Genomic DNA, 25,609 nt, shown 5'->3' on the forward strand with positions numbered 1-25,609 from the left:
GGTTAGCACGGTCAGCCAAGGGTCAAACATTGTTTCTGCATCATTACCCTTAAACTCAGTCCACTGGCTGATCCCCTGATACTATCACTGTGAACCACAATGTTTTATTAGTCAAAAACTCTACAAAGAGTGTTCCCATGAGAGATTCCCGGGACTTTCGGTTTTTCCGGACTAGAGACTAAATTCATGCACCTCGCAAATCCATCTGCAGTGGGGTTATGGGATTTTGACACCTTGTTTATGAATGCCAAATACTGTGTGTTTGTGTGTGTGTGTGTGTTTGCGTGTGTGTGCGTGTGTAAGAGGGGGGGGGGGGGGGGGGGGGAAGGTTCTAGTCTCCAGAATCATGCTAGCATAGCAGGACTCCCGGATAAAAAATAGATTCATAGTGCTGTTCTTTTCTCTTGTTCTGACAGTTGTTTTGATCATTTTCCTGGGCTGGGGCCCCTGAATCAATAAATCCTCTCGCTGCGCCTCAACTTTCTTGCATTTTTAACGACGCGCAAAACAAATCGGTCACGTAGGCCTACCGCCAAAAAGAAGAAACGTTCTCGCCGCCCCGTCCTGGTAACCATGGCCTAGGACGCTGTCAATCATTGCCAGCGTGCTCATACCGCTGCGCCCTCGGTTACCGTGGCGAAGCGCGGCAGTGCAGCCAAAGGTTAATTAGGCATAAGCAGCGCGTTTGTGCATCGCTGCCCGCCTGTCTCCGTGGACCCATATATTCCGACGCGTCCGTTGGAAGGTCATGGGTGCGTGTCCGAGCCCGGTGGACATGTTGAGCAGGGGTTCTCTCTCTCTCTCTCTCTCTCCTCCCCCCCCCCCCACCCCCACGGGTCTAGCTGCACGTTCGCTGCCATTTCATCCATGAATCCTTTTCCCCTTCATTGCTAACCTTTAGCACTACCACCGGCAACCCATATTTATGACCGCCCCCCCCCCCAATGGTACTTCATCACCCCCTCCCCCATCGTTTCCCGGCCTCCCTGTCCACCGTTTGAACCCATCTTTCATCCTCGTTTCAAGGTTTGAAGAAATGGTCACTTTTCCTAGTCTTTGAATCTCCGGCGGAGATCAGGCGAGGTCTGTTCACACAGGACACCACGAGGGGGGGAAAAAAGGTGAAACAAGAAAGAAAAGAGGAAAACGAAATTGGCGGGAAAGAGGTCTTTCCACCGGTGAAGCCCCGGAGGTGTACCTTCTCTCTCGGTTGACACCTTTTCTCCGCGGTTCAAGGTGCTCATTATTCAACCAACTATTTCCAACCAATCCCCCCTCCCTGCCACATCACACCATGCAAGCGGTAGAGAAGGGCGAGTGTGTTATTAGGGCCGGAGAGAAGAGAGAGAGAGAGAACGAGAGGGAGAGGGAGAGAGCGAGAGAGACATGGGGATCTCCACACCCGACTGCGTTAACACATGCTTCCTTCACGTGAACTTCAAGACCCCCCTACACACAACCACCACCCCTCCCTCCCAACACCCCTCAGCCTTTGATAAAAAGCTTGGTGTGAGATCTCTTAAACTGTTAAACTCCTCCACATGTCTGTCTCACGCTCCACCTCCCATCCACTCCCCTCTCCCTTCGTCACCAGCCCCCTCTCCACGGACCTCCCCTACAACACGGGGACCCACACGGCGAGACGGGGTCACCAACCCCCCCCCCCCCCCCCCCCCCCCTTACCTGAGCAGAAGGGCATGGGTGCGCTCCACACCCCGTTGAGCTGACAGGTCCGGGAGGACTCCCCCTTGAGCTGCCGCCCCCCCGCGCAAGAGTAGCGCACTGTGGAGGCGAAGGTGAACTTCTCCCCGCTCAGCAGGCCGTTGGGTGGGGAGCCAGGGTGCCCGCAGTCCACCACTGGGTGGGGAGGAAGGACAGCGATATGTTGTGTTTATAATGATGTACCATGGGATACATGTGGAGGTATAGGTGAAATATAACATGTTGATCACTCTCAACCCACTCAGATACGCTGTATATATTACAGTGAAGGTATGGGTAGAACATAACATGTTGATCACTCTCAACCCACTCAGATATGCTGTATATATTACAGTGAAGGTATGGGTAGAACATAACATGTTGATCACTCTCAACTCACTCAGATACGCTGTATATATTACAGTGAAGGTATGGGTAGAACATAACATGTTGATCACTCTCAACCCACTCAGATACGCTGTATATATTACAGTGAAGGTATGGGTAGAACATAACATGTTGATCACTCTCGACCCACTCAGATACGCTGTATATATTACAGTGAAGGTATGGGTAGAACATAACATGTTGATCACTCTCAACTCACTCAGATACGCTGTATATATTACAGTGAAGGTATGGGTAGAACGTAACATGTTGATCACTCTCAACTCACTCAGATACGCTGTATATATTACAGTGAAGGTATGGGTAGAACATAACATGTTGATCACTCTCAACTCACTCAGATACGCTGTATATATTACAGTGAAGGTATGGGTAGAACGTAACGGGTTGATCAGTCTCAACTCACTCAGATACGCTGTATATCGATACCTGATTGATAATACATGTGATTTCTACATAAAAGGTACAATGGAGAGCATTGATCATCCCAAACTAGATACAACGTCTGCAATATCAGCATATACTAGTCTTAACCTCTACTGGTAGGAGTTCCAGAAAGTACATTCTGCTCATACTACTGCTTGTATAGATGAACGCGTCTTTGTAGTTGCTTCCATAGTCTTGCGTTAGGTTTCTGTAATCTCTTTTTAATGATGTCACTAGCCTGTAATTGAGACGCTGTAACACCCTGTTTTCCCATCTGGGAGAACAGCAGTAGTGATCTAAAGTTTATCTTGTGTTATTATCTCATCTGGCAGACAAAAGAGATGCACTAGGGGCCAGGCAGAGATTTATTCAATCAATGGATTCTTACTTGCTGTTTTCCTTATTTATTACATTTTCGCTTTCCTATTTATTTATTTTTCTCGTCTGTCTTATTTGTTGGTTTTTCCGTGTATTGTTGTATTTATAAAGAATTTTCTGACTTTGTCAAATAAAAAATTGTCGATTGACCTATTGTTCCGAAAACTAAATAAATCGCAAAAACTGATGATAAACGTTTCAGTTGGACCGACCATCTATGGACGTTGACAACGTATTGTACTCACCTATGCACTCAGGTAAGGGCTTGTCCCATTGGCCGGTGGGTTGACAGGTGAGCACAGGTGATCCGAACAGGTAGTATCCCGGGTTGCAGTCGTAGAACACAACGGTGCCAAACGTGAAGTTCCCGTACTCAATTTTGCTCTGGCGAATTGAATTTGGGGGAATGCCTGGATCTGAACAATTCACCACTATACACATAGGGGCAGACGGGAGAGATGCACACACATACACACACACACACACACACACAAATGCACAAACATGTACAAACACAAAGACACAGATTGGAAGATATGTGTTATTAGGTATGAACCAGCTAGGGTCATTTCCATCGTCTCTTAGCGATGCACATCTTAATGTCATTTTAATGCAGTCGTATTAGCATGCTAAAGTACGGTAATAATGACTGCATTTTACAATGGCATATACTGTATAAAATAATTGACTTCTTGGAGATATATCCTCTAGCCTTTGGTGATAAAGGGGAGAAGGGGGTGGGCACATTCACAGAGTGGCACATGGGAAGATAATCCAGGTCAGTGCCTTGCTCAAGGGCACTAGAGAGAGCATTAGAGGTATTAACCCAACACACATGCATTTAGGTGTGAAGGGGAATCCGGAGGGCGTGGACAGTTAGGATGTGAGTAAGGACATGCAGTGTGAAAGGGTTCTGTAAACGGGGGGATGAGTTTTCAGATTCACACATCATCCTTAAAGATATAACTCATATTCCTTGCTCTTAAGTCATTTGTTCTTAACTGATCTTGCTTGCTTTGATTCCTGGAATCCTAATTTTGCGTGAAAGTTTGATTTACTTTTGACAATTTAGGCTGCTATTGTGTCTCTGTGTATCTGTACAAGCACTTCAACAATCCCAGCATAAGGCCGGGGATTTTCTATTCACTCAACCTTTCTCTGCTGTATTTCAGAGTGGAGCCTTTTGTCAGTTGGGAGAGCTAGGTCGTTTCTTGGTGGAGATGTTTGTTTCTAATTAATATGGCTGTGAAGTTATAGGGAGAGAGGGGTCAGGGTTCATGCCGAGACTACTCAGAGTAAGGGGCTGTTAGAAAAGGGGTGAAGGAGGAGGGGCGGGGGGGGGGGGGGGGGGGGGTTGGGGTATCATAGCATGTTGGGGGGGGGGGGGGGGGTACTGTTCAGGACAAGGTTAGGGGTGAACAGACTTAACTTTTCTCCCCACCTTTACACGTTGGGGGCGGGTGGCTCCACTGTCGGTTGGCCTGACACTGAGCCCGTGCGGGCCCCTCCATCTCGTAACCACGGTTACACACGAAGCTGACCACGTCGTTGAGGTTGAAGCCGTTTCCCACCGTGCGACCGTATATGGGACTTCCGGGATGTCCACAGCTGATGGCTGTAAGGAGCAGGAAGTGGAAGGATATCAATATTGATTCACCAAATTGATTTACACAGCATTATTAAGTATGGTTCAGAAAACAAATACTAATCAACATCATCTTTAATGCTTTCATACAGAAGAAATAGAAGGAAAGAAACAGAAGACTATAGGCCGTTGTAACGGCAGGTATGATGCAGCGGTTAGTTCTATTCCCTGCCGAGAAGTCCAGGATTCGATTCCCCGATGTCCGCAACCTAACCTGTGTGATGTGTGGTTTCATGCTCAGGTCTCAACAGCCAAAGCCAGAGTCACAAACTTATTTTGCTCTTTCACTCCATTGCCCTCACTCTACCTTTCTGGTAGAGTGAGTGATAGGAGAGAAGGACTGGGAGGAGGAGTGGAGAGCAGGTTGGGGAGATAGGGGGGAGGACATTGAGGGGCGACGAGGTGAGAGGAGGAGAAGAGCAAGTGGGGAGCAGAGGAAAGGATACCGAGGGGAGGTGTAAGTGGAAATGGAAAAGAAGAAGAGAGGGAGAAAAACAAAGTTGATGAGAGACGACGAAGAGAAGAGGGCGGGAAATAGACCTGGGGAGACGGGGGGGGGGGGGGGGGGGGGGGGGGCGAAGGTTGGGAAGGCAAGGTCTTACTCAGTTGATCGCTGCAAATCAGATGCGTTCGTTTGTTTGCCCAAGATACAAATTTATCTGACACCGTCAGCATATCCAGGGGGCATGGATCTACAAACAAACCCAATCAGTCTTGTCACTCTCTTTCTCTTTTAAGCCCACAGACAGACGCACACACACACACGCACACACACACGCGCACACACACACATACACACACGCACTCATTTGTGAGTGCGTGTGCGTGACAGACGCACACACACACACGCACACACACACGCGCACACACACACATACACACACGCACTCATTTGTGCGTGTGCAGACGCTCTCATCATCATTCAGTGTTTGCGTCTCTCAACAAGAGCCTCTCATCTCCATAATTGCAGTATAATTTTGTTCTGAAATGATTTCCTTCAATAACTTTTGCATGAATAACCTCGGTAGAAAAACAGCCCAGCGCAAACGCTCAACACACACAAGCACCAAACACTCCATTTTGTGCGGAATCAGTAGTCTGTTTGCACACGTATAGATTTATCTATATATATATATATATATATATATTTAGATACTGTGTTAGATCCACCAGGCAGCGTGTTCAATGTTTAATGCTGAAAGTTGTACAGAGCAAACTAACGCAGACGCTGGTTAACTTTAGGTCTGTGACATTTGCATTCTAGTTGAAGATCAGTTAAAGGGCATGTAGGAATAAAATACAATCGGTATATTAATAGTCTCTGCCGTTGCTTGCGTTCGACCTGGGAGGGAGAGTGCATTAGCATTTGCACCACGTTGGGAGAGGATCCTCAACACAAAGTCCTCTAATCTTTCAATTCTGTCGATGGAAAATGATGCGTCCTTTTGGCTAGGAATGGCCCATGTCCTCCGAACACACACACACACACACACACACACACACACACACACACACACACACACACACACACACACACACACACACACACACACACACACACACACACACACACACACACACACACACACACACAGGCTGCCAAAAACCACCCGGCTTCGGCAGAAAGCTAAATTTGTCAGATTTTCACAGTTAGCCTCCAACTGTCAAAGGCTCCTCCATTAGTCCCCCCCCAGCAGGGCTATTCATTTTACCCACACCTCACTGGGCAGACACACGCGCAGTCGTGCAGTCGTGCACACACACACACACACACACACACACACACACACACACACACACACACACACACACACACACACACACACACACACACACACACACACACACGCACACACACACGCACACACACACACACATCATCTCACACACCCACACACATATCCTCACACACACATGCACCCTCATACACTCACAGCCGCACGCATACACCGGCAAACATACACACGTGCATGCATACACACACCCACAGAAATGCAAACGCACAGAAATGCAAACACACACACACACACAAATTAAAATTATACACCTATTCCTATTAACATAATTATTATTCTGCCTTAATCGGCTATCACGCTGATTAAATGTCGACTTTACAATGGCGCCTATATCAAGTTTACCCCAGGGCTAAACTCACAATGATTACCATCTTATGAAGGTGGGGGTTTAGCTGTTGGTTTAATGGGGAGAGACAAATGGTCTTTGGGGGGGTCGGTTGATGGTGTGTGGGTGCCAATGCTTTTCAAATACACTTGCTAACCATCGGGTCTCTTGCTAGAGTGTAATTCAACCGAAAATTCAATTTTCGTTTATGGAATTCCCACCCAAAGTGATATTAGTTTAGAATCCTACATTCTGGTAAAATGACCCTCATTTTGACTCCAATTCTAAACCGTATTGATACAAACTTCCACACAAGTACCCGCTTGGGGGACCACCAGGGGCATGGAATTACGATTCTATTATTTTTCTCTGCGAGCCTCTGTCATAAAGTCATCTAACTGCCATTCACAGTTTTATTGTATTCCAATTCCCACAATAAGAAACACAAAAACTGGACCGAACACTGGCAGAGAAAGAGTGGCAAAATGCTTACCATCAAGGAACATAGAAACGTCTGTACATTTGATTCAGAATCTCTCTACCACTGGTAACCAATGTTCATCAGCTGTTAACTATTACCATACCATTTAGTCATTGGGGAGACGCCTTTACCCAATGTGACCTAGAGAGAACGATGATATGGCATCAGGGTAGGGGCCATCTAGGTCAACGTTGCCCACAACTTGACTGCTGACACTGGGAATCGTACCCGGGGTCTCCCTAACAACGAGACTATCCTGCCGCATCGATACTGTATCTTGTTGTTGTGTGCGCATGCGCGTGCACGCACATGTGTGTGTGTGTGTGTGTGTGTGTGTGTGTAGAGCTGTGTTGAAAAAATCGATTTTTCGATTTTTAATCGATTCGCATATTAATGACCGATTATCGATTCATACGTCCAAAGATCGATTTTTTTTAATAACATTTTTTTTTTTTTTTTTTTTTCAGTTTCAGTACTTCTCAGTTTATTAAGTGTGCACAGTTTTTAAATAAAAATGCTTTTGGTAGCAACCGCTTTTGGGTGGATTCTTAATTATTTTCAAGCATAATAATAATGCACTGGTTAGTGTCCCAGTAGGAATCCACTGTTGCAGATATAGTCACCTCAATGATGTCCTCCATTTATTGTCCTGAATTATCTTTCTTGAAGGTAGATTGACCCTTAACCTTTTCATCAGTCTTCCAGCCATCAGTAACTACCAATACTTGTAAGATTTGCTGTTTAATATTGATATAATACTAGTATTAATATGTTGCTTCTCTACACAGTCATGAAGTGAAGGAAACGGTTCAAATACATTTTTCATTTTTTAATAACATTAACCCCCGGATCGAATCGAAATCGGATCGAATCGGAAATCAGATCAAAATCGGATCGAATCGGATCGAATCTGAGAAAATCGGAAAAAATCGATTCTGAAACTTAAAAATCGGAATCGAATCGATTCTTGAAATTTGAAACGAAACCCAGCTCTATGTGTGTGTGTGTGTGTGTGTGTGTGTGTGTGTGTGTGTGTGTGTGTGTGTGTGTGTGTGTGTGTGTGTGTGTGTGTGTGTGTGTGTGCGCAACCACTTACGTATGCACACAGGAAGTTGTCCGGACCACTGGTTGTCTTGGAGACAGATCCTCACCGAGGAGCCGATCAGTCTGAATCCCGGTAAACACTGGTACACCACCGTGTCCCGGTAACCAAAGTTCTCGCCGATCACCTGACCGTTCACGATGCTCTCTGGGATCCCACAATGGCCGGCTAGAAGACACAAACACACACAGTGAGGGGGGAGAGAGAGACATAGAGACAGAGAGGGGGAAGGCAGAGACATATAGAGGCATAGAGAGTGATGGGAGGAAGAGAGAGAGAGAGAGAGAGAGAGAGAGAGAGAGAGAGAGAGAGAGAGAGAGAGAGAGAGAGAGAGAGGGGTGATGGAGTGATGGGAGGAAGAGAGAGAGAGAGAGAGAGAGAGAGAGAGAGAGAGAGAGAGAGAGAGAGAGAGAGAGAGAGAGAGATAGAAAGAGAGACAGGGAGAGATAGGCAGAGACAGGGAGAGAAATGTGTTATTAAAACAGCCAATGCGTTAACATAAGCAAGCTTTGATGTCTCATTTAAAATTTCATCACGTTGCAAATCGCAAGTCGGGCAACATGAAGCCCGAGTTCATTTGTCCAAGCGCGGTTTTTTCTGGTCTCTTATCTGCGTCTGCTAATGTCTGCATCAGAGCATTGATTACACTGTCCCGGCTAATGGCTACGTCCCTAGCTGTTAGCATGTTTTTTTTATTCCTATTAGGGAGAGTGTGGCTGCGGCACTTCAAACACAACTAATAGAGACAAATCCACCTTGACGTCCACACAAGCGTTCTGCCCGCTAACAATCAAGCGTATCAAATAAGTGTGAGTGTGTGTGTGTGTGTGTGTGTGTGTGTGTGTGTGTGTGTGTGTGTGTGTGTGTGTGTGTGTGTGTGTGTGTGTGTGTGTGTGTGTGTGTGTGTGTGTATTCGGGGTGGGCTCCAGGTTTGTTTAGCATTGGTTTACAAGACTTTTGGAATCTACAGAGTCAGGCATTGGAGAATTAAACTGATGCGATTAGGATCAAACAAGATTCTCATTCGAGATTCCACTCGGCCCGTCGCTCTTTGAAGAACATAAAACTGATACCTATCTTCACACACACGGACAGACACGCAGGTATACACACACACACACACACACACACACACAAACATACACACAGCAGTATTTCTCTTTTAATTGTAGTCGTCAATATCAAACGTCCACAATGAGTCACATGTTGTCCGACTGAAGCAGTATTTCTTAAGACCAGTCAGTGTTTAAGTAGAAATCACTGATAACAATCAAGTATCAACTCCTGCTTAGTGTCTCCTCAGCATTAGTTAGACATGAATAACGGCCTTCATAAAAGTAGTGGAGGGGACAAAATGAAAGCCAAAACACCAAAAAATACTTGAATTGAAAACACATCTAGGTCTTCCCAATAACCGCTGTATGCTTTAGGTGGTTTACACCGCAGTACTTATTCAACTATCAGGGCTTCTTTTAAAAGAAGACAACATTTTATAAAGGGTCTGAGCTTGAGCCTGTGTGGCTCTGGGGTGCATTGGAGAGTTTAAACGCACTCTCTGGCTGCAGCGTTCTGCGCGGATTGAGGTCACGATTTGTGTGTCCGGAATGAACGAGCAGGGGGGTCTTACAGCATGTGTCAAGTGGTCAGCAGCATGACTGAGAGGACATGGGGAGCATGGGGTAAAACTTGGAGCCTGACACGTTAAGACAAGCGTCCAGGGTGTGTTTTACTAAAGCATAGCCCTGGGAAGACAGAGAGCCATTCGTATGCCAGGATCAGCCAACCTCTCTGAGGTGTAAAGGCTGAATCACGTGCATTTACTGACACAACATATCAACAGGATCAGAAGAGCGAAGAGCAAAGTACAAGGACTCTATGGGGGGATTGTAATGTTTAGTGTGTAGGTCATGAAGTAGGAGTAGACCACAGGGTATACTGATTCGAGAACAGCGCTGGATCCAAGCTGAAAGGGTCATTTTTTGGCCAGAAGGAAGGGAATATAAACATCCTGCTTAAAAGGTTACCATTTCCAGAGGAAGGAGGCTCACACGAGACAAGATGAGATACATTCACACTCATCAATCAGAGATCACATCATAATTATATTGTGCTGCTTGCGACATTTGTATCACATTAAGCACGCTATTGGATTTATAATAGTATAATTGTTATTTATTCAGAACGTTTCCGATGGCTTAAGGGGCCGGTTAAAAGTAGATTACACGGCAATAAAACTCAGATTGGAATGAGTAAAGCCTTCATAAAATGATCAAAAGGAAATAACGACCGGAAAAACTGGAGCAATCTGACCCAATCTGAGGATAAAAAGTAAGGTAAAAAATAATTAAAAGAGCCATTCAAAACAAACCAAAAAGCTTTGTTTGGAGGCAGGTTCTCCACCCGTCTACGTACCCAGGCACCGCGTCTCGCTGCCGCTCCACAGGCCCGAGGAGAGGCACTCCCTGACGGCCGAGCCCACCAGCATGAAGCCCGTGTCGCAGGTGAAGATGGCCGTGGCGCTGAAGCTGGTCTGGGTGCCGATCTTCCTCCCGTTGGTGGGCGACGGGAGTTCTCCGCATGAGATGACTGCAGAGGGAACGCAGCGACCCGAACGGTGCAGGGACGGACCGGGGAACAGGGTAAACGTTGAGCACAGGGTCTATATGAGTCTATACGTCGATACGAGTAGAACGTATTGTTGAATGGATGTGGGACTGTTTAATTCAGATTTCTATGTTTAGTTATTCAGTGACCGTTGTAAATATTATCCTTGAAAACAATCTCTGGTATTTCAATGGTACTTCCATTAACTGGATTCCTTCCTTTGGTCCCAATTGTATATTTAGTTATATTTTTGTATCTAATATATATTGTTATATTATTGTGTATTATTTGGTAGTTTTCTTAAAGAAGGCAACAAAGCATTTCATAACATTCTATACTTAAAATAACCTTCAAATAACTTGCACCTTACTATAAATTCCTTATGACTATGCATAACAAATACATTCCGATTTAAAACAACAACAACAAGAAACCGATGGACGAGAACGTACTCTGGCAGTGGGGCCGGTCGTTCCTCCAGCTCCACGCGCCATTGGGCAGGCACTCGATGTGGGCGGGGCCCAGGCGGTAGTAGCCCGGGTCGCAGGTGAACACGATGCGGGTCTTGTACTCGTAGTGGGAGCCGTTCACGATCCTCCAGCGCCCGTGCTCCAGGGAGAAGGAGCCGATGCTGGGACAGACCACCACTAGAACGGAACGAACCGACAGCGTGAGGGAGGGTCCGGGTCCAGGCGGGGCAGCCCAGAGCACACCACCGTGTCGCGACGGACGCTCAATAAGTCCCACTTGTTCAGAGTTCACCTAGACTCCGTATAGCTTCCCCCCCCCCCCCCCCCCCCCCCACAACCCTCTTACACACTTATTGTATGTGGTACGTCCTGGCACTTAATGTACTCACTTATTGTATGTTGTACGTCCTGGCACTTAATGTACTCACTTATTGTATGTTGTACATCCTGGATCTTAATGTACACGCTTATTGTATGTTGTACATCCTGGATCTTAATGTACACGCTTATTGTATGTTGTACGTCCTGGCACTTAATGTACACGCTTATTGTATGTTGTACGTCCTGGCACTTAATGTACTCACTTATTGTATGTTGTACGTCCTGGCACTTAATGTACTCACTTATTGTATGTTGTACATCCTGGATCTTAATGTACACGCTTATTGTATGTTGTACATCCTGGATCTTAATGTACACGCTTATTGTATGTTGTACGTCCTGGCACTTAATGTACACGCTTATTGTATGTTGTACATCCTGGATCTTAATGTACACGCTTATTGTATGTTGTACGTCCTGGCACTTAATGTACACGCTTATTGTATGTTGTACGTCCTGGCACTTAATGTACACACTTATTGTATGTTGTATGTCCTTGCACCCAAAAATAGTACTTAGCATTGAGCATCTTAGCTCCTTGCTATCTTTGTTGTGTACGAAGAAGGGGTTAATCTAGTGGTTGTGAGTGCTTGGCACTTGGTTTTATGAACATCCTTACTTTAACAACAGCGATATATTGTTTCTCTTTCATTTGACAAATGTACTTATTGCAAGTCGTTTGGGATAAAAGCGTCTGCTAAATGCCCTCGATGTTAATGAAATAAAAATGTAAATATGTTAGTACAAGCTTCTACCTCTATTTCTTGGCTGCACTACAGAAATGAGACTCACGCTCTTTGTGATATGGGCTTAAGAGTCAACTCTACCTGTCCTCATAGCGTGCGTTTGTTGCTAGAAAGCCACTTCACCGTTCGATGTATAACGCCAGCAAACCACTTAACGTAGCATCGAGGCTAGTTGCACTGACATCGTCTTTGGCGGTATGACAACAGTGGAAAATGCTTCACTAAAACATGCTACCTTTTGAGCCAGTAGTCACATGGTTAGAAGTACGATACATACTGAGCAGAAACTCCTTTCCACAATGTCTAAATAACACAGTGCTGCTAGAGTTCTAACAAAGACCAAAAGATTTGATCATATTACACCAATTCTGAAATCGTTACATTGGCTTCCTGTAAGTCAGAGAATTGATTTTAAAATCATGTTGCTTACCTATAAATCCTTACATGGTTTAGGCCCAAAATATTTAACTGATATGCTTCCACTACATCAGCCTTTTAGACCACTAAGAAGCTCCGAGACTAATCTGTTAATTATCCCCAGAGTAAACACAAAACATGGGAAAGCAGGATTTAGTTACTACGCAACAAATAGCTGGAATAAACTTCCAGAGGATTTAAGACTTGCCCCAACTCTGAGCACCTTTAAAACAAGACTGAAGACTTTTATGTTTGCTATAGCTTTCTGCTAAATAACTTTGCCTTTATTTTCTATTTTAATACTAAAATGCCTTTTTAACTTTCTATTTTTTGCATATGTTTTTCTTTTACTTACCTATTATTTTATTTAATTGTATGACACTGTTTATATGTGAAGCACTTTGAGTCTGCCTTGTGTATGAAAAGTGCTATATAAATAAAGTTGCCTTGCCTTGCCTTACCATAAAGGAGCGGTAAAAGGGGGAGGGGCATCTGGCTCAAGGATGCCTCCAGGTGAGGCTGCAGACATTGGGGGGGGGGGGGGACCCCAGAACCCTCCAGAAGGCCCCTAGCTCTTACCGGAGCAGCGGGGGATCTTGTTGTGGTTGCTCCAGGTGCCGTCGGGCTGGCACACGGCGGAGGTCAGCTCCTTGCTGGACAGCCGGTAGCCGTCGCTGCAGAAGTAGGACACGCGCGTGCCCACCGAGTAGTCCGAGGTGAGCACGCCGCCGTTAGCCGGCGCCTTGGGGGCCCCGCAGGACACCGCTGTGATTGGGGGGGGGGGGGATGACACACGGTGGCCGGTTAGGAGGATGAGGAGACACAGGAGTGGGCACGGACACTTACGCACACACACAATGAAATTTTGCCTTCAACTCTGTTCTGGACGTTTTGGGCGGTAAACTGTGTTTTTTCATGATTTGAATATTGTAAATGTCAATGGCAGTGGATTTAAGGCGCTTAATTAATCAGATTTCCTGTCCCAAAGGGCTTCACAGGCTGACATTACACAACCCTTCCTCACCCTAAGACCTCTGAGGGACAAGATAGAAAACTCACACACACACACACACACACAGAACACACACACACACAGAACACACACACACACACACACACACACACACACACACACACACACACACACACACACACACACACACACACACACACACACACACCAAACAAACACAATCACATACACACACACAAAGACAGCTCAGAAACACACAGCAGACACACACACACTTAAAAAGACGCAGCAATTCACAAACACACACCGAAATAACCTCAACACACACTCAAACACAGACAGCACACAAACACAAAGACGTAGCGGACACACACACACACAAACACACACGCCAAAATAAGTAACCCAAACACACACAGTCCACACACACAGCACCCACCTTGGCAGGCGGGCACGGGCGAGTCCCAGTTGTGGTACCCGGCCGGCGTGCGGCGGCAGGTGCCGGTGGCGTTGCCCAGGAGACGGTAACCGCGGTCGCAGGCCCAGCGCACCACGCTGTTGACGTGGCCGCCCGTCTGGGACGAGATGGAGCCGTGCAGCGGGGAGTCCGGCGTGGAACAGTACAGCGCTGGAGGAACGCAAAGGGGACGGGACGGGATGGGGGGGCGGACATACGGACGGACAGACATGAATCACACCCCGCCAGGTCGATAACCTCACTGCACAGGAGGCCGCGCCGAGCGAGCTTCCCAACTAGCGCCCGGGCCCGACAATCGCAGCGGTGTGTGTGTGTGTGTGTCACTTAGATCGCCGTGTGTGTTGATTACGCCGCGACATCGCACACGACGGCGGCGGATAAATAAACAACGAACTGCACGAAAAGGCGGCGTCCACTTGATTGCAATCATGTTTTTAACAAGCCATCGTATTTATGACAGGCATGCTACATCTCCGCCGGCGGTGTTTAATGACCAAATGATCCCTGCAGTCATTACGGCTTTCCTGCAGCAAATTGTTTTCTTTCTATCGTTTTTTTACATGAATCATGTCATCACGTCCCCGCAGCCCCCGGCCCCCCCGGCTGGTTTGGCTGTGCTGGAGGAATAAGAGGAATCGGTGAGATTTAATGCACCGCCGCTCCGGTGGAGGGGTTCGATATCCGACGGCAGACTGCCACACGGGCCGGCGGGCTGCGCTCGCAGTGTGAGTGCAAACGCTGTCAGCGTCGACAGTTTCTTTGCTGATGGGGGATATTTGTTCTAAGAATATACACCTCATCTTGGACGGGACGCACGAGATGGAAGGATTCCTGTAGGGTTATAGTCTGGGAGTCGGACGGACAGACAGAAGGACAGCCGAGTGCTACGCTCACTCTGTACAGTACAGCACTTCAGCAATGAAGCTTGATACATATGTATATATATATATATATATATATATATATACAGTATATGTCTATAAATATCTATATATACACAGCAGGATCACTGTCCATTTGTCTGTGCGTCCCTTCTTATCTTCATGCATTAAGAGGCAGAAGAGGGAGTAGTAGTAAAGTAAAGTCGGGATACATACTTTGGTACTCACCAACATAGCGGATTCTGAAGCCCCTCTTGTTGGTGCCGTGGTCGGAGGCCCAGCGCACCAGGAACTGGTGGCTGGAGCTGGTGATGTTGAAGGGCGTGGCCAGGTCCCCGCTCAGCGTGGCCAGGGTGGGGCTGTTGGCAGTGGGGCCTGGGGGGGGGAGACCAAGGAGGACAAGGTTGAGGGGAGGACAGGTGGGTTGAGGGGCGGGTGGGTACGACATTTGACGAATGTTTAGAGACTTCTCTGGAAAGGGCCCGGGGTTGTGTCGCGTCTTATTTATTTGGCATTGTTTAGCATGTTTTTATTCATTTTGTGGTTATTTCAGCTTCATGTTCATGTGCTCATCGACAGAGCATCGGGCAGCAGTCACTCGGGGCTTGGATTAATACAGAGCAAAAAAGTAAATATAAAAAAATATATATATTTGTCTCTGTGTCTCTTTTTTCAGTGTGTGTGTGTGTGTGTGTGTGTGTGTGTGTGTGTGTGTGTGTGTGTGTGTGTGTGTGTGTGTGTGTGTGTGTGTGTGTGTGTGTGTGTGTGTGTGTGTGTGTGTGTGTGTGTGTGTGCACGTGCGTGCGTTGTACCATCGAATATCTCCAGCACGTCAAACTCCCTCTCGGTGTGGAAGCTCTCGAAGGTGATGGTGACGTTGTAGCCCTTCTCCACGGCAACGCTCCACGAACACATCTGGAGGTTGGGGTAGCTCTCTGGCCAACCAGGACTCAGGATGACCCCCGACGAATCGTATCGCACGTCGTGGGCGGGACATTGGACTGGTGAGGGGTGAAAGAGAGGACAAGGCCAAGGCCTCTATAGGATATTTTTCATTCGTCTTCAACAAATGAAATAATTGCAATTAATTATCTTTTCCTGGTTTTCAAAAAGGATTAAATAATTGAGTTGAAAATACGTGCACAGGCAGACACACGGACACACACACACAGACACGTACACATACACACATACCTTGACAGGTCGGGGGCGGCCCGTCCATCTGCAGTCTATCGCCGAGGCGACACGTCAGGATCTCACTGCCGACCAATGAGAAGCCAGGGAGGCAGCGGTACCTGATGATGTCACCTGTGTGTGTGTGTGTGTGTGGGCGAGGATATTTCAATGATTCACTTCCCTTGATATTTCTATACATATCTTCAATGGGCTGTCGACAGTGTAAAAACAAAATTTGTTAATTTATATTCAGTTAGGTCTGTCCTTCACATTCAGTCACCCACACACATGCGTATGCGACGCCACGGTCGGTGGGAGGGCTGGCGCTGGTGGAGGCAGCATCCTGTCTCCACAGGAAGGGCTTTATGGGTTATGGGTAAGGGAAGGAGGTACCTTGCTCAAGGGTATGAACCCCCCTTATTCCAGACACCTCCCTCTTCTACTACTAGTACTAATACTACTACTAGTGGTAGTTCTGCTAGTACCTTCTCAGCTACCCAGTGGAACAGTATATATGTTGTTTTTTTTGTCACATTTGTGATGGTGATTGACTGACAGTTTGTGGAGTGGCACGGCTGACGCACACTCACCTATCTCCAGCTCTCCGTCCTCCATCAACAGGTTGACGTTGGAGACTTCAGGAGGGGGCTGGCACACTCTGAGCTGGTAGGCTGGGGGGTAGAGACACCCACACAAACACACGCACATTGTCACAAAGAGAAAACGATTTAGTATTATTTATTCAATCAGCAGACACTTTTATCCAAGCCGTTTGATTAAGAATAAGGAGTTAGCAGTAGCGTGCAGAAATTTAAGCTCAAACTCGGTACCGCTGCAACCATTATCCAGTCACTATCTCAGCCCCCAGGGTACCAACAGTAGACAATCACATGGCTGACTTGAATGGACGGACCGATTCAGCTGTTCTGGGGGCAAATAGCTTGCGTTGGCAAGCGGGCCGCTGATGCATTCTGCCCCCACCACTGCCTTTAAAGTGCGAGGCCTTGGATTTCGGTTGGTCGACTAGACAAACACACCGACGCCCCAAGGCAGACATCCATGCACACCTCCAATCACTACATCAGCCCGCCTCATGCACCCCCGATCCCCCCTGAGAGAAAACCAAACAGTTAGTCTTACATCACCCAGTCACTTCATGTCTTTAGATCTCTTTTAGTGTATTGTTAAACTTTTAAAGCAGGGTTTTTTTTCTCTCCTCCCTCCACCACCACCACCAAAAAAAAAAAAAAAACCGTCTCAGGTCTGCCATGGTCTGGAATCAAAGCGGAGAGGAGATGGAGGGGCCTGTGAGATTAGAGAGCCCAGCCTTAGATCATAACAAGAGGGAACTGGGTTCACAGCCGCCTAGCTGAGGAGTGGAATCGATACTACTGCATGACCATAGATTACTCACTAACGCTGAGGCCGAGAGAGAGAGAGAGGGGAAATAGGCCGAGGTAGACAGGAGGGACGGAGAGTGCAGACGGAGGAGAGGGAGGGGAGAGGGCTATAAATTAGGATTAAATTGACTATGAGAATGAGACCTTCCAATAACATCTGCCGCTCTCATGCGTATCAAAGACCCCCCCCTCCCCCTGCTAGTTTATATATATGTGTGTGTGTGTGTGTGTGTGTGTGTGTGTGTGTGTGTGTGTGTGTGTGTGTGTGTGTGTGTGTGCGCGTGTGTGTGTGTGTGTGTGTGTGTGTGTGTGTGTGTGCATGTGTGCATGTGTTCTCCAATGACTGATGATGTGTGTACTAGATTAATGTGTGCATGTCTGTGGGAATATGGATGCATTTGGATGGATGCATGGTTCCTCATTCTCCTCAAATTAGAGAAATGCGAATTGGAGAAGCGCTCCCACCACGACACGTGAACGTGTCTCCCTCACAGCAATCAACCACCTGGTTATATGTGTTGGCTCTCGGCAATCTAGAATACCTCAAACTGTTAAAGCAATGCATTCTGGGTCGAAACCACAGGTGGTGACCCTATAGGTGACAAATTGAGGAGCAGGTCGGGGATGGGCATCTTGCTCATGTAACGTCTACACTCTTAAAACAACCGGTTCTGCATGGAGCATGTACAAATACAACCGCTCGCATGCAGAGCGAGCCCCGGAAATATCCCAAAGGTAATATAGAACCATCTCATGGGATTTTGTTTTCTAAGAACCGTAGAGACACTGTACTTGATGTAGAACCTCTCAATGGTCAATAGTGCAGGTGGGTCGTTGACAAAGGTAGTATCTTTCGATTTTGAGCAGACCCCCTAACCATTTTAGGTTCCTCTCCCGGGCAGGGCAGCACTACACGTTTTATTCGTGCTACATTCAGGGAATCGATCGCGGACTATGGATCCTCAAGGGCTGACTGCAGGAGTAGAAATCGTTGTGTTTTTAAGGGAGCGCCGAACAAATGACTCTAACAAAAGAGGAGTACATTTGTAGTTAATATAAACAACACAAATCTGATCCAACCCTCCCCAATACGTATGTTCCTCCAAACCGGGGTTACCGGCCGTTCTAAAAAGCGATACATACCTGCCTTTTACACCTTTTAAACCACTCGTGACAGTGTCACCGTTGGACTCATGAGTTTTTGTTGTGTACTTAATTAACTAAGTCATTAATTGCCGTCAAAAAACTGCCTAAAGATCAACTAGTGGCAGTTCCCCATTAAGGAGCGTGTCTGGTGTCGGTGAAGACCCTGCATTGCAGTTTACTCCTGGGGGAAAGGCTGCTGTTTTCCGCTCGACTGGAAAGGTGGACTGCCTGCGTTGCACTCCGCCGAGGGTTGCTCTGACCGTGGTGACACGATGGAGCAAAAGGTTCCCGTCCATCGTCAACGGAACAGACTGAACAGCTGATGAGGAAACAGGGACGCCCCCCATTTTTCTATTATCATTTGGTAGACGTTTATCCAAAGTCTTGTTTTCGACCTGTCATTTAGGAGCGGGTAGAGGAACCATGACTCAAGGTTTCCGTCCGATATAACGCAAACAGTGAGGATCAAAGAATCATGGAGGTTTTGGCACAGAGTGAACTACTTCCGCCATGGCTAGACCATCCAGCGGTGCTTTCCCCCAGCCCGTACGGTTGCGAGCACAACTGCAGGTTGCTGGTTCCTTCCTCTTCACATTTCTTTCCCATTTTCTCAAAGAGAGGAGAAGGTCTTTCTTCCTCACGCTGTTCCTCGAAGGCTTCGGTGTGAAAAGAAGTACCCTCGAGGGGAATGGCCCGATATGGGTCGGATATTACAGAGTTTGTATTCCGAACCTTGGTTTAGGTTTTTTGAATCAAGTTCCGCTTGAAAGCAAGGACATATATATATATACATGACTGAAGAGAGCAACGGGAAAGAAATTAACTTTTTTTGGAAACTTTTGAAGCTTTCAGCACAAAATCCAGAAGCCTCGAGGAAGCTCTGCTCACTACAGTATCCATCTCACACTTCACCCTGAAAGAAACCCCACGCCTATTCCAAGAAAATAATAAAAAGGCAGCCCACAGAAGTGCATAGATGTGTGCAACGGGGGACTGGGGTCTACTCCATAAAAAATAAAGAACGACCCGTCATGTTCTCGTCTCCTGTTCCGAGATTTATCCCCTTTATCGACACGGAGGCTCTCTGCTGGCCGTGGATGCGGGCGGCTTAAGCAGTCTGCACTGAATAAAAGCTAATCCTGCTAGTTCTGCTGGAGAGAGCCGGCATATTGGTATCACCCGCGTTCGATATCCAAATAGGAGCGCAGATCAGCCGCGGGAATGAAACATGTCTAAACTATCGATGGGACGATCCGTTATCAGCATATTCTAGCATATTCTATTCCCTACCAGACGTGCTCCCGCTTCTAATAAACTGGGAAGTCATAAAAGATGGCCCCAGAGAAGTGGCGGACGAGCCTGAAAATCGGTATGGCCCTCTTTCATGAAGGTCTTTCATTATGATTTTACTCCATGTTGACGGATCAACAGCATGGTGGCACACAAGCAGGGACACACACACACACACACACACACACACACACACACACACACACACACACACACGTGCCTGAGAGCTGTTACCCGCCATGTGACCGAAGAAGAAGATATAGGCTGTACTCAAGTTAACCAGTTGCTTTTACGATTGAATTTTACATCCGATTAGGCTCCCGGTGCACTTTATTCAGATACATGGCATTAATGAGAAGGAAGGGAACAGGTTGGCTGCAAGCCCTTTGGGTTTGAATCCAGAACTTTCGGCCGGGAGTTAAGAACCATAACCAGTCGAAGATAGCCATTCAGAACAATTAACAGCCATTATTAGCCCCCTTTGGCCATTAGCCAAGAAGCTGTCACTATTTGTAATGAGTCTTATCTAATATTTGATTGGCAAATTATCTAATGGATGTGTTTAACAGGTTGAATAGCAAAGTATCTTCTTCATTTAAAAAAGAGCAGGCACTGAGATAATTGTTCCTTTCAGTCTGTCAACTACCAGGGAATTAAAGGGATCTGTAACTGAGGAAAACCACTGACTAAGAGAGGATTAATGCTGTAGAAGTTCCAGGTGAAAGACACGCTAATTAGAGTGAGCTGGATTAGCCGATTGGGTCTGCTGAGCTATTAAAAGTTACCTTTAGGGATGTGATTAAGTAACCATAATTCTTGACGCATCCATTTAACAAGCGTTTGCCGAACATTTGTACATTTGTTCTTTGTTGTTTGCTATGTTGTGTTTCAACAGTGTTAATAAGTCATCCGCCTGATTTGAATCGCTGGACCGCAGTTTTCTTTCAGTTTGTTTGCTATTATGCTTCTTCCACTGTCCTGTTTCCTTCAACATCTCCATTTAGTTTTCAAAAAGCCTTCAGCAGCGGATAAAAACTCTGCGGGATTTAAACGCCATCTGTGATCCGAGCGTCCTTCAGCAAGTTCTGCTGATGCCTTCCACTCATCGTGCCAAGGTACACCCAAAACCAAAGCAAGCTCAAGAGGATGGAAATAGGCCCATCGAAAGACATGTGAAAGACTCTCTCGAACTACGAAGATACGAGCATGTGTACTCTTGGAACGTCCCAAGAGTCCGGGACTCTTGGGACGTGTTGTGGGGGAAAAACAAAGACAACTCAGTCTGAGGCCTTGAAAGTTTCAGAGAGAAAGAGGGGCCGTAAATTAGAGGCATTCACCGCGGGGACATCAGATTACACCTTCAGTCAGTGCCGCGCTGTAGAGTGGCCACACACAATTCAAATAAAGTGTTCCTGCTAAACAGATCGATGCTATCGCCGTACCCCTGTAATTACCAACAACAATACCTTAGCCTCTCACAGAGGGCCCCACTGCAGACTAGAGTAGGCTCTGAGCGGAGCTCCAAGGCCCCGAGGTTAGTGGAACTCGGCAGAGAGATTCCAGCCGAGTGGTCCCTCTCAAAAGAGTTGTCCCGCTTAAATACGGTGTTTCCACTTATTCAGGTAGGAGCCCCGCATTTAAATCGTTGCACAGATTTTCCAAGCTTTATCTCAGCATTACAATCTGGTCTGAGTTGACTTGGGAGTTGTTTCCTCGCTGATCGATTCCGCCTGGTTAAATGGCCGGTGTGTGGTCATGGCAACACAGACATCGGCTTATCATGGTAACTCAGGACAGCAAAGGCAGGTCCTGCTAACAACATCGGCTTATTTGGGTAACTAAGGACGATAAAGGGCAGGTCCTGCTAACAACATCGGCTTATCATGATAACTCGGGACAAATATATCACCTCATGCTAACAGCAACGGCAATACAATAAGCTAGCTCAGGAAAGGGAAGCTGTCCCATGCCCAACACAACACAGTGGCAGCTTATCAGGGCAGCTTATGACAAAGACAGTCCTGGTGTGAACAGCAAACAGAAACGTTAAGAATAGCAGACTTGCTATGGTAACCAAGGACAAGGAGGGCCACCTTGTGTTGCCCTAACAAGAGCAAACCTACATGGGGGCTGAGCACAGAGAGGCCTCTGATGACCACAATGACACTCACCGTGGTAGCTCAGGACAAAGAAGCCGGCCCCGGAGAAGTCTGAGTGGAACTTGATGAGGATGATGTTGGAGGTGGAGTAGACGGACTCCAGAGCCGTGTTCCCGCTGAACTGGCCAATCTGGGGAGAGGACTGGTCCGGACCGTCCCTGTGATAAACCACAAACAAAAGAGACATGTGGAGGAAATCCTTGAATGCTTTTGGAGATGAGGACAGATTTGACGTTTGATTTGGTTTGGTAAAAGCGGAGCAGAATAATGTTATTCACAGTTTTGTTCACAGTGCGGAACACAACCAAGTTTCTAAAGAGCAACAGATACAGGGTGGCTGTACCAACACACTTCCAAGTCTTAAAATAAGACTCAATCAATAAATCCCAAGATTTGAGAGGATTGTCAAGTAAGATTTTCTTTTGTTGACAACGCACCAGCCCTCTAATACCTCGCCTTGGCAATTTATCTCTTCTACAAAAATCGGTTCTTTTTATGCAGTCACCAAGCAGTCTAAGAACAAATGAAAACAGAAGAAACGAAAATCATTCGATTAAGTACGTTTCTAATCTTTTCAATCTTTAAACCATATATATCATGAGATGTTATTGTTGGTTTCATAGCAGCAGTGCTAACGTTTACCATGGAACATATGTTGATTTTGGTACAAATAATTATAATCGGTATAACAATGAACAACCTATAGATCGAAGGCACGTGGCAGTTTGATTGTAAAAACACGCAATAAACACGTACACCAAATACCTGTGACGATGTGATTAAAGCTTTAAGCGCTTCATAATACACTGCGTTTAACATTCAAACACAAAGGACTCATTTCATATCACCAGTCTATATTTCATATCACCAGCCTTTCACAAGTTATTATCAGTTACCATAATAATTTAGTCATCATCACCCGATTCATGTATCCTTGATATAAGGCTAAAAGAGGATGTTCTTGCTGTTTCCTCCTAATGCCACTTCGCTACTGTAGCATCATTCATTACATTAATAAAGCAAGGTCTCTGTAAACACACTAAGCATAGTTAGCATAGGAATACCATTAGCCTTATTAGAAAGAAAAGTTTAATTGTTTATAAAACAGTACTTACAATGAAATTATATTAGTCACTTTACTCTATAAAGTTGCTGTCTATTTATCAAATTAATCAGCTGTAATTTACTTAGAGTATATCGTTTTTGCGTTGTCGAGCAAACGTCTGGGCGATAGCTGCATTGGACCGATATAATTGTTAGATTTCTGCGCTGGAACGTTGTGGACCAATTCCGGGTCAAGTGTTTCTCAACACTGCGCTATAAGCACAGCTAAACATAGGATATTTTTGAATCCCTGTAGCGCAGCCACACAGTGAGACAGAGTAGCGTAAATGGACATATGCTATTATCACATTTACACTGAAACCCCCTCGGCCTTATTGTCGGGGTCATCATGGCTGCCAGCGGGAGACCAATTAGCAGACTAGCTGTCAAGTGGGCAGCAGAGGACAGGCCGCAGAGAAATTCACAGCTCTACCTCCCACAACCAGCGCTCACACAGAGCGCGCCTTTGTCCACCACTGACAACTGATGTGTGTGTGTGTGTGTGTGTGTGTGTGTGTGTGTGTGTGTGTGTGTGTGTGTGTGTGTGTGTGTGTGTGTGTTTGTCTGTGTGTGTATTTCTGTGTGTGTGTCTGTGTGTCTGTGTGTATGTGTGTGTGTGTGTGTGGATTTCTGTGTGTGTGTCTGTGTCTTTATGTGTGTCTGTCTGTGTGTGTGACAGAGGGATGGCGATAGAGAGGGAGGCCATCATATATAAAGGAAAGGAGAGAGGGGGGGGCGTTTAAAGAGTGAGACAGTGAGACGGACAGACAGATAGGAAGACAGAAAGTACAAAGAAAGAGAGCTCTGTAAGAAGTGTGAGACAGAGAAAGAAAAAAAGAGCGAAAACAAACATTGAGAGTGAGAGAGACATATGATAGATATATAGACAATGATATGGGATAGAGAGAGGGGAGGACGCCATACAGAAAGAGAAAGAGAGAGAGCGAGAGAGAAAAGAGAGCGAGGTAGACAGAGAGAGAGAAAGAGAAAGAGAAAGAGAGAGAGAGAGAGAGAGAGAGAGAGAGAGAGAGAGAGAGAGAGAGAGAGAGAGAGAGAGAGAGAGAGAGAAAGAGAAAAAGAAAGAGAGAGAGAGAGAGAGAGAGAGAGAGAGAGAGAGAGAGAGAGAGAGAGAGAGAGAGAGAGAGATTGACAAACGAGGAGGGAATTCAGTTGGTAGAATATTCCAGATGGATGACGTGCCCTCCCAACAGGGAGATGGGGCGGGGCGGTTGGGTGGGTGGGTGGATTGGTTGAGTGAGTTGGTTGGTGGCGGGGCGGGTGAAGGTCCTCCGCGACCAATCAAGTGTGTCCGCGGTGGGTGGGCAGCACACAGCTGTCTACGGCTCCCTACTCCTCTGGTACTGCCGGAGTGGGGGGGAACCGAACACACACAGCACGGCAGGACACCACGGCGACCGCACACACACGCACACGCAAAACTACCCCAAAAAATGAAAAACAAAAAACAAACTAAAAGAACGACGATTTGGGAAAAGTCATCGTATTTTCCCCGGCCTTGACACACATCGCATTAGCCGGGTAATTCGGCCGTCTGAAAGCTGCCGGGGAGCCGAGGGCTGTATGGACACACCGCGGCCATCTGGGCTTATCGCCGTGGGAACAGCCGCGTTCACACGAGCAACACTCCACACACCATCACTCCTGATGTGGTGCTGGGGGTGCGTTATCGGCTTTGCAAAAACAGCAAGTATGAGACAAAGTATTGTGTATATTATGCATGGGACGGCCAAAACAAATTGAGATTATGCAGAACTCAATTCGTTATATATATATATATATATTTGTTTCTTTAAGGTGAACGGTTTGAGTGTATAACTACGAAAATAGCAAACTTTGGTTGAGGGGAGAGGGTGACACAAAGGGAAATTAAAATTAAGAGAGAAGGTGAAAGTGGGAACAAATAGTAATTAAAAGAGAAATGTAATTTTTGGGCTGTCAGTAGTCATGGTAACATAAATCGCATGAGTTCAGCCAATTAGCGGTTGCTCCTGGAAAAAGGGTTAAGGAGCAGGTCTTCCTGCATTTGTGTGTGTGTGTGTGTGTGTGTGTGTGTGTGTGTGTGTGTGTGTGTGTGTGTGTGTGTGTGTGTGTGTGTGTGTGT

At 46.5% G+C, this 25,609-nt stretch overlaps 1 protein-coding gene across 2 annotated transcripts in view; it reads right to left on the reverse strand.

Annotated features, from left to right (window-relative positions):
- Nucleotides 1-25,609, reverse strand: part of LOC115536286 (CUB and sushi domain-containing protein 3) — a 327,005-nt gene that overhangs the window by 24,859 nt on the left and 276,537 nt on the right. Inside the window, exons 46-58 of one of the 2 annotated variants that reach the window (XM_030348078.1) lie at nt 22,396-22,541; nt 16,979-17,059; nt 16,407-16,520; nt 16,025-16,213; nt 15,441-15,587; nt 14,293-14,481; nt 13,460-13,645; nt 11,319-11,513; nt 10,675-10,848; nt 8,257-8,430; nt 4,355-4,528; nt 3,159-3,344; nt 1,684-1,857 (exon numbers count right to left, since the gene is read on the reverse strand). In XM_030348078.1, coding sequence (XP_030203938.1) covers nt 1,684-1,857; nt 3,159-3,344; nt 4,355-4,528; nt 8,257-8,430; nt 10,675-10,848; nt 11,319-11,513; nt 13,460-13,645; nt 14,293-14,481; nt 15,441-15,587; nt 16,025-16,213; nt 16,407-16,520; nt 16,979-17,059; nt 22,396-22,541 — 2,129 coding nt within the window. Of the gene's footprint in view, nt 1-1,683; nt 1,858-3,158; nt 3,345-4,354; nt 4,529-8,256; nt 8,431-10,674; nt 10,849-11,318; nt 11,514-13,459; nt 13,646-14,292; nt 14,482-15,428; nt 15,588-16,024; nt 16,214-16,406; nt 16,521-16,978; nt 17,060-22,395; nt 22,542-25,609 lie in introns of both variants that reach the window. The other variant, XM_030348077.1, reaches the window with a different exon arrangement.

Source organism: Gadus morhua, chromosome 22, assembly GCF_902167405.1.
Source record: "Gadus morhua chromosome 22, gadMor3.0, whole genome shotgun sequence".
Lineage (NCBI taxonomy): Eukaryota > Metazoa > Chordata > Actinopteri > Gadiformes > Gadidae > Gadus > Gadus morhua.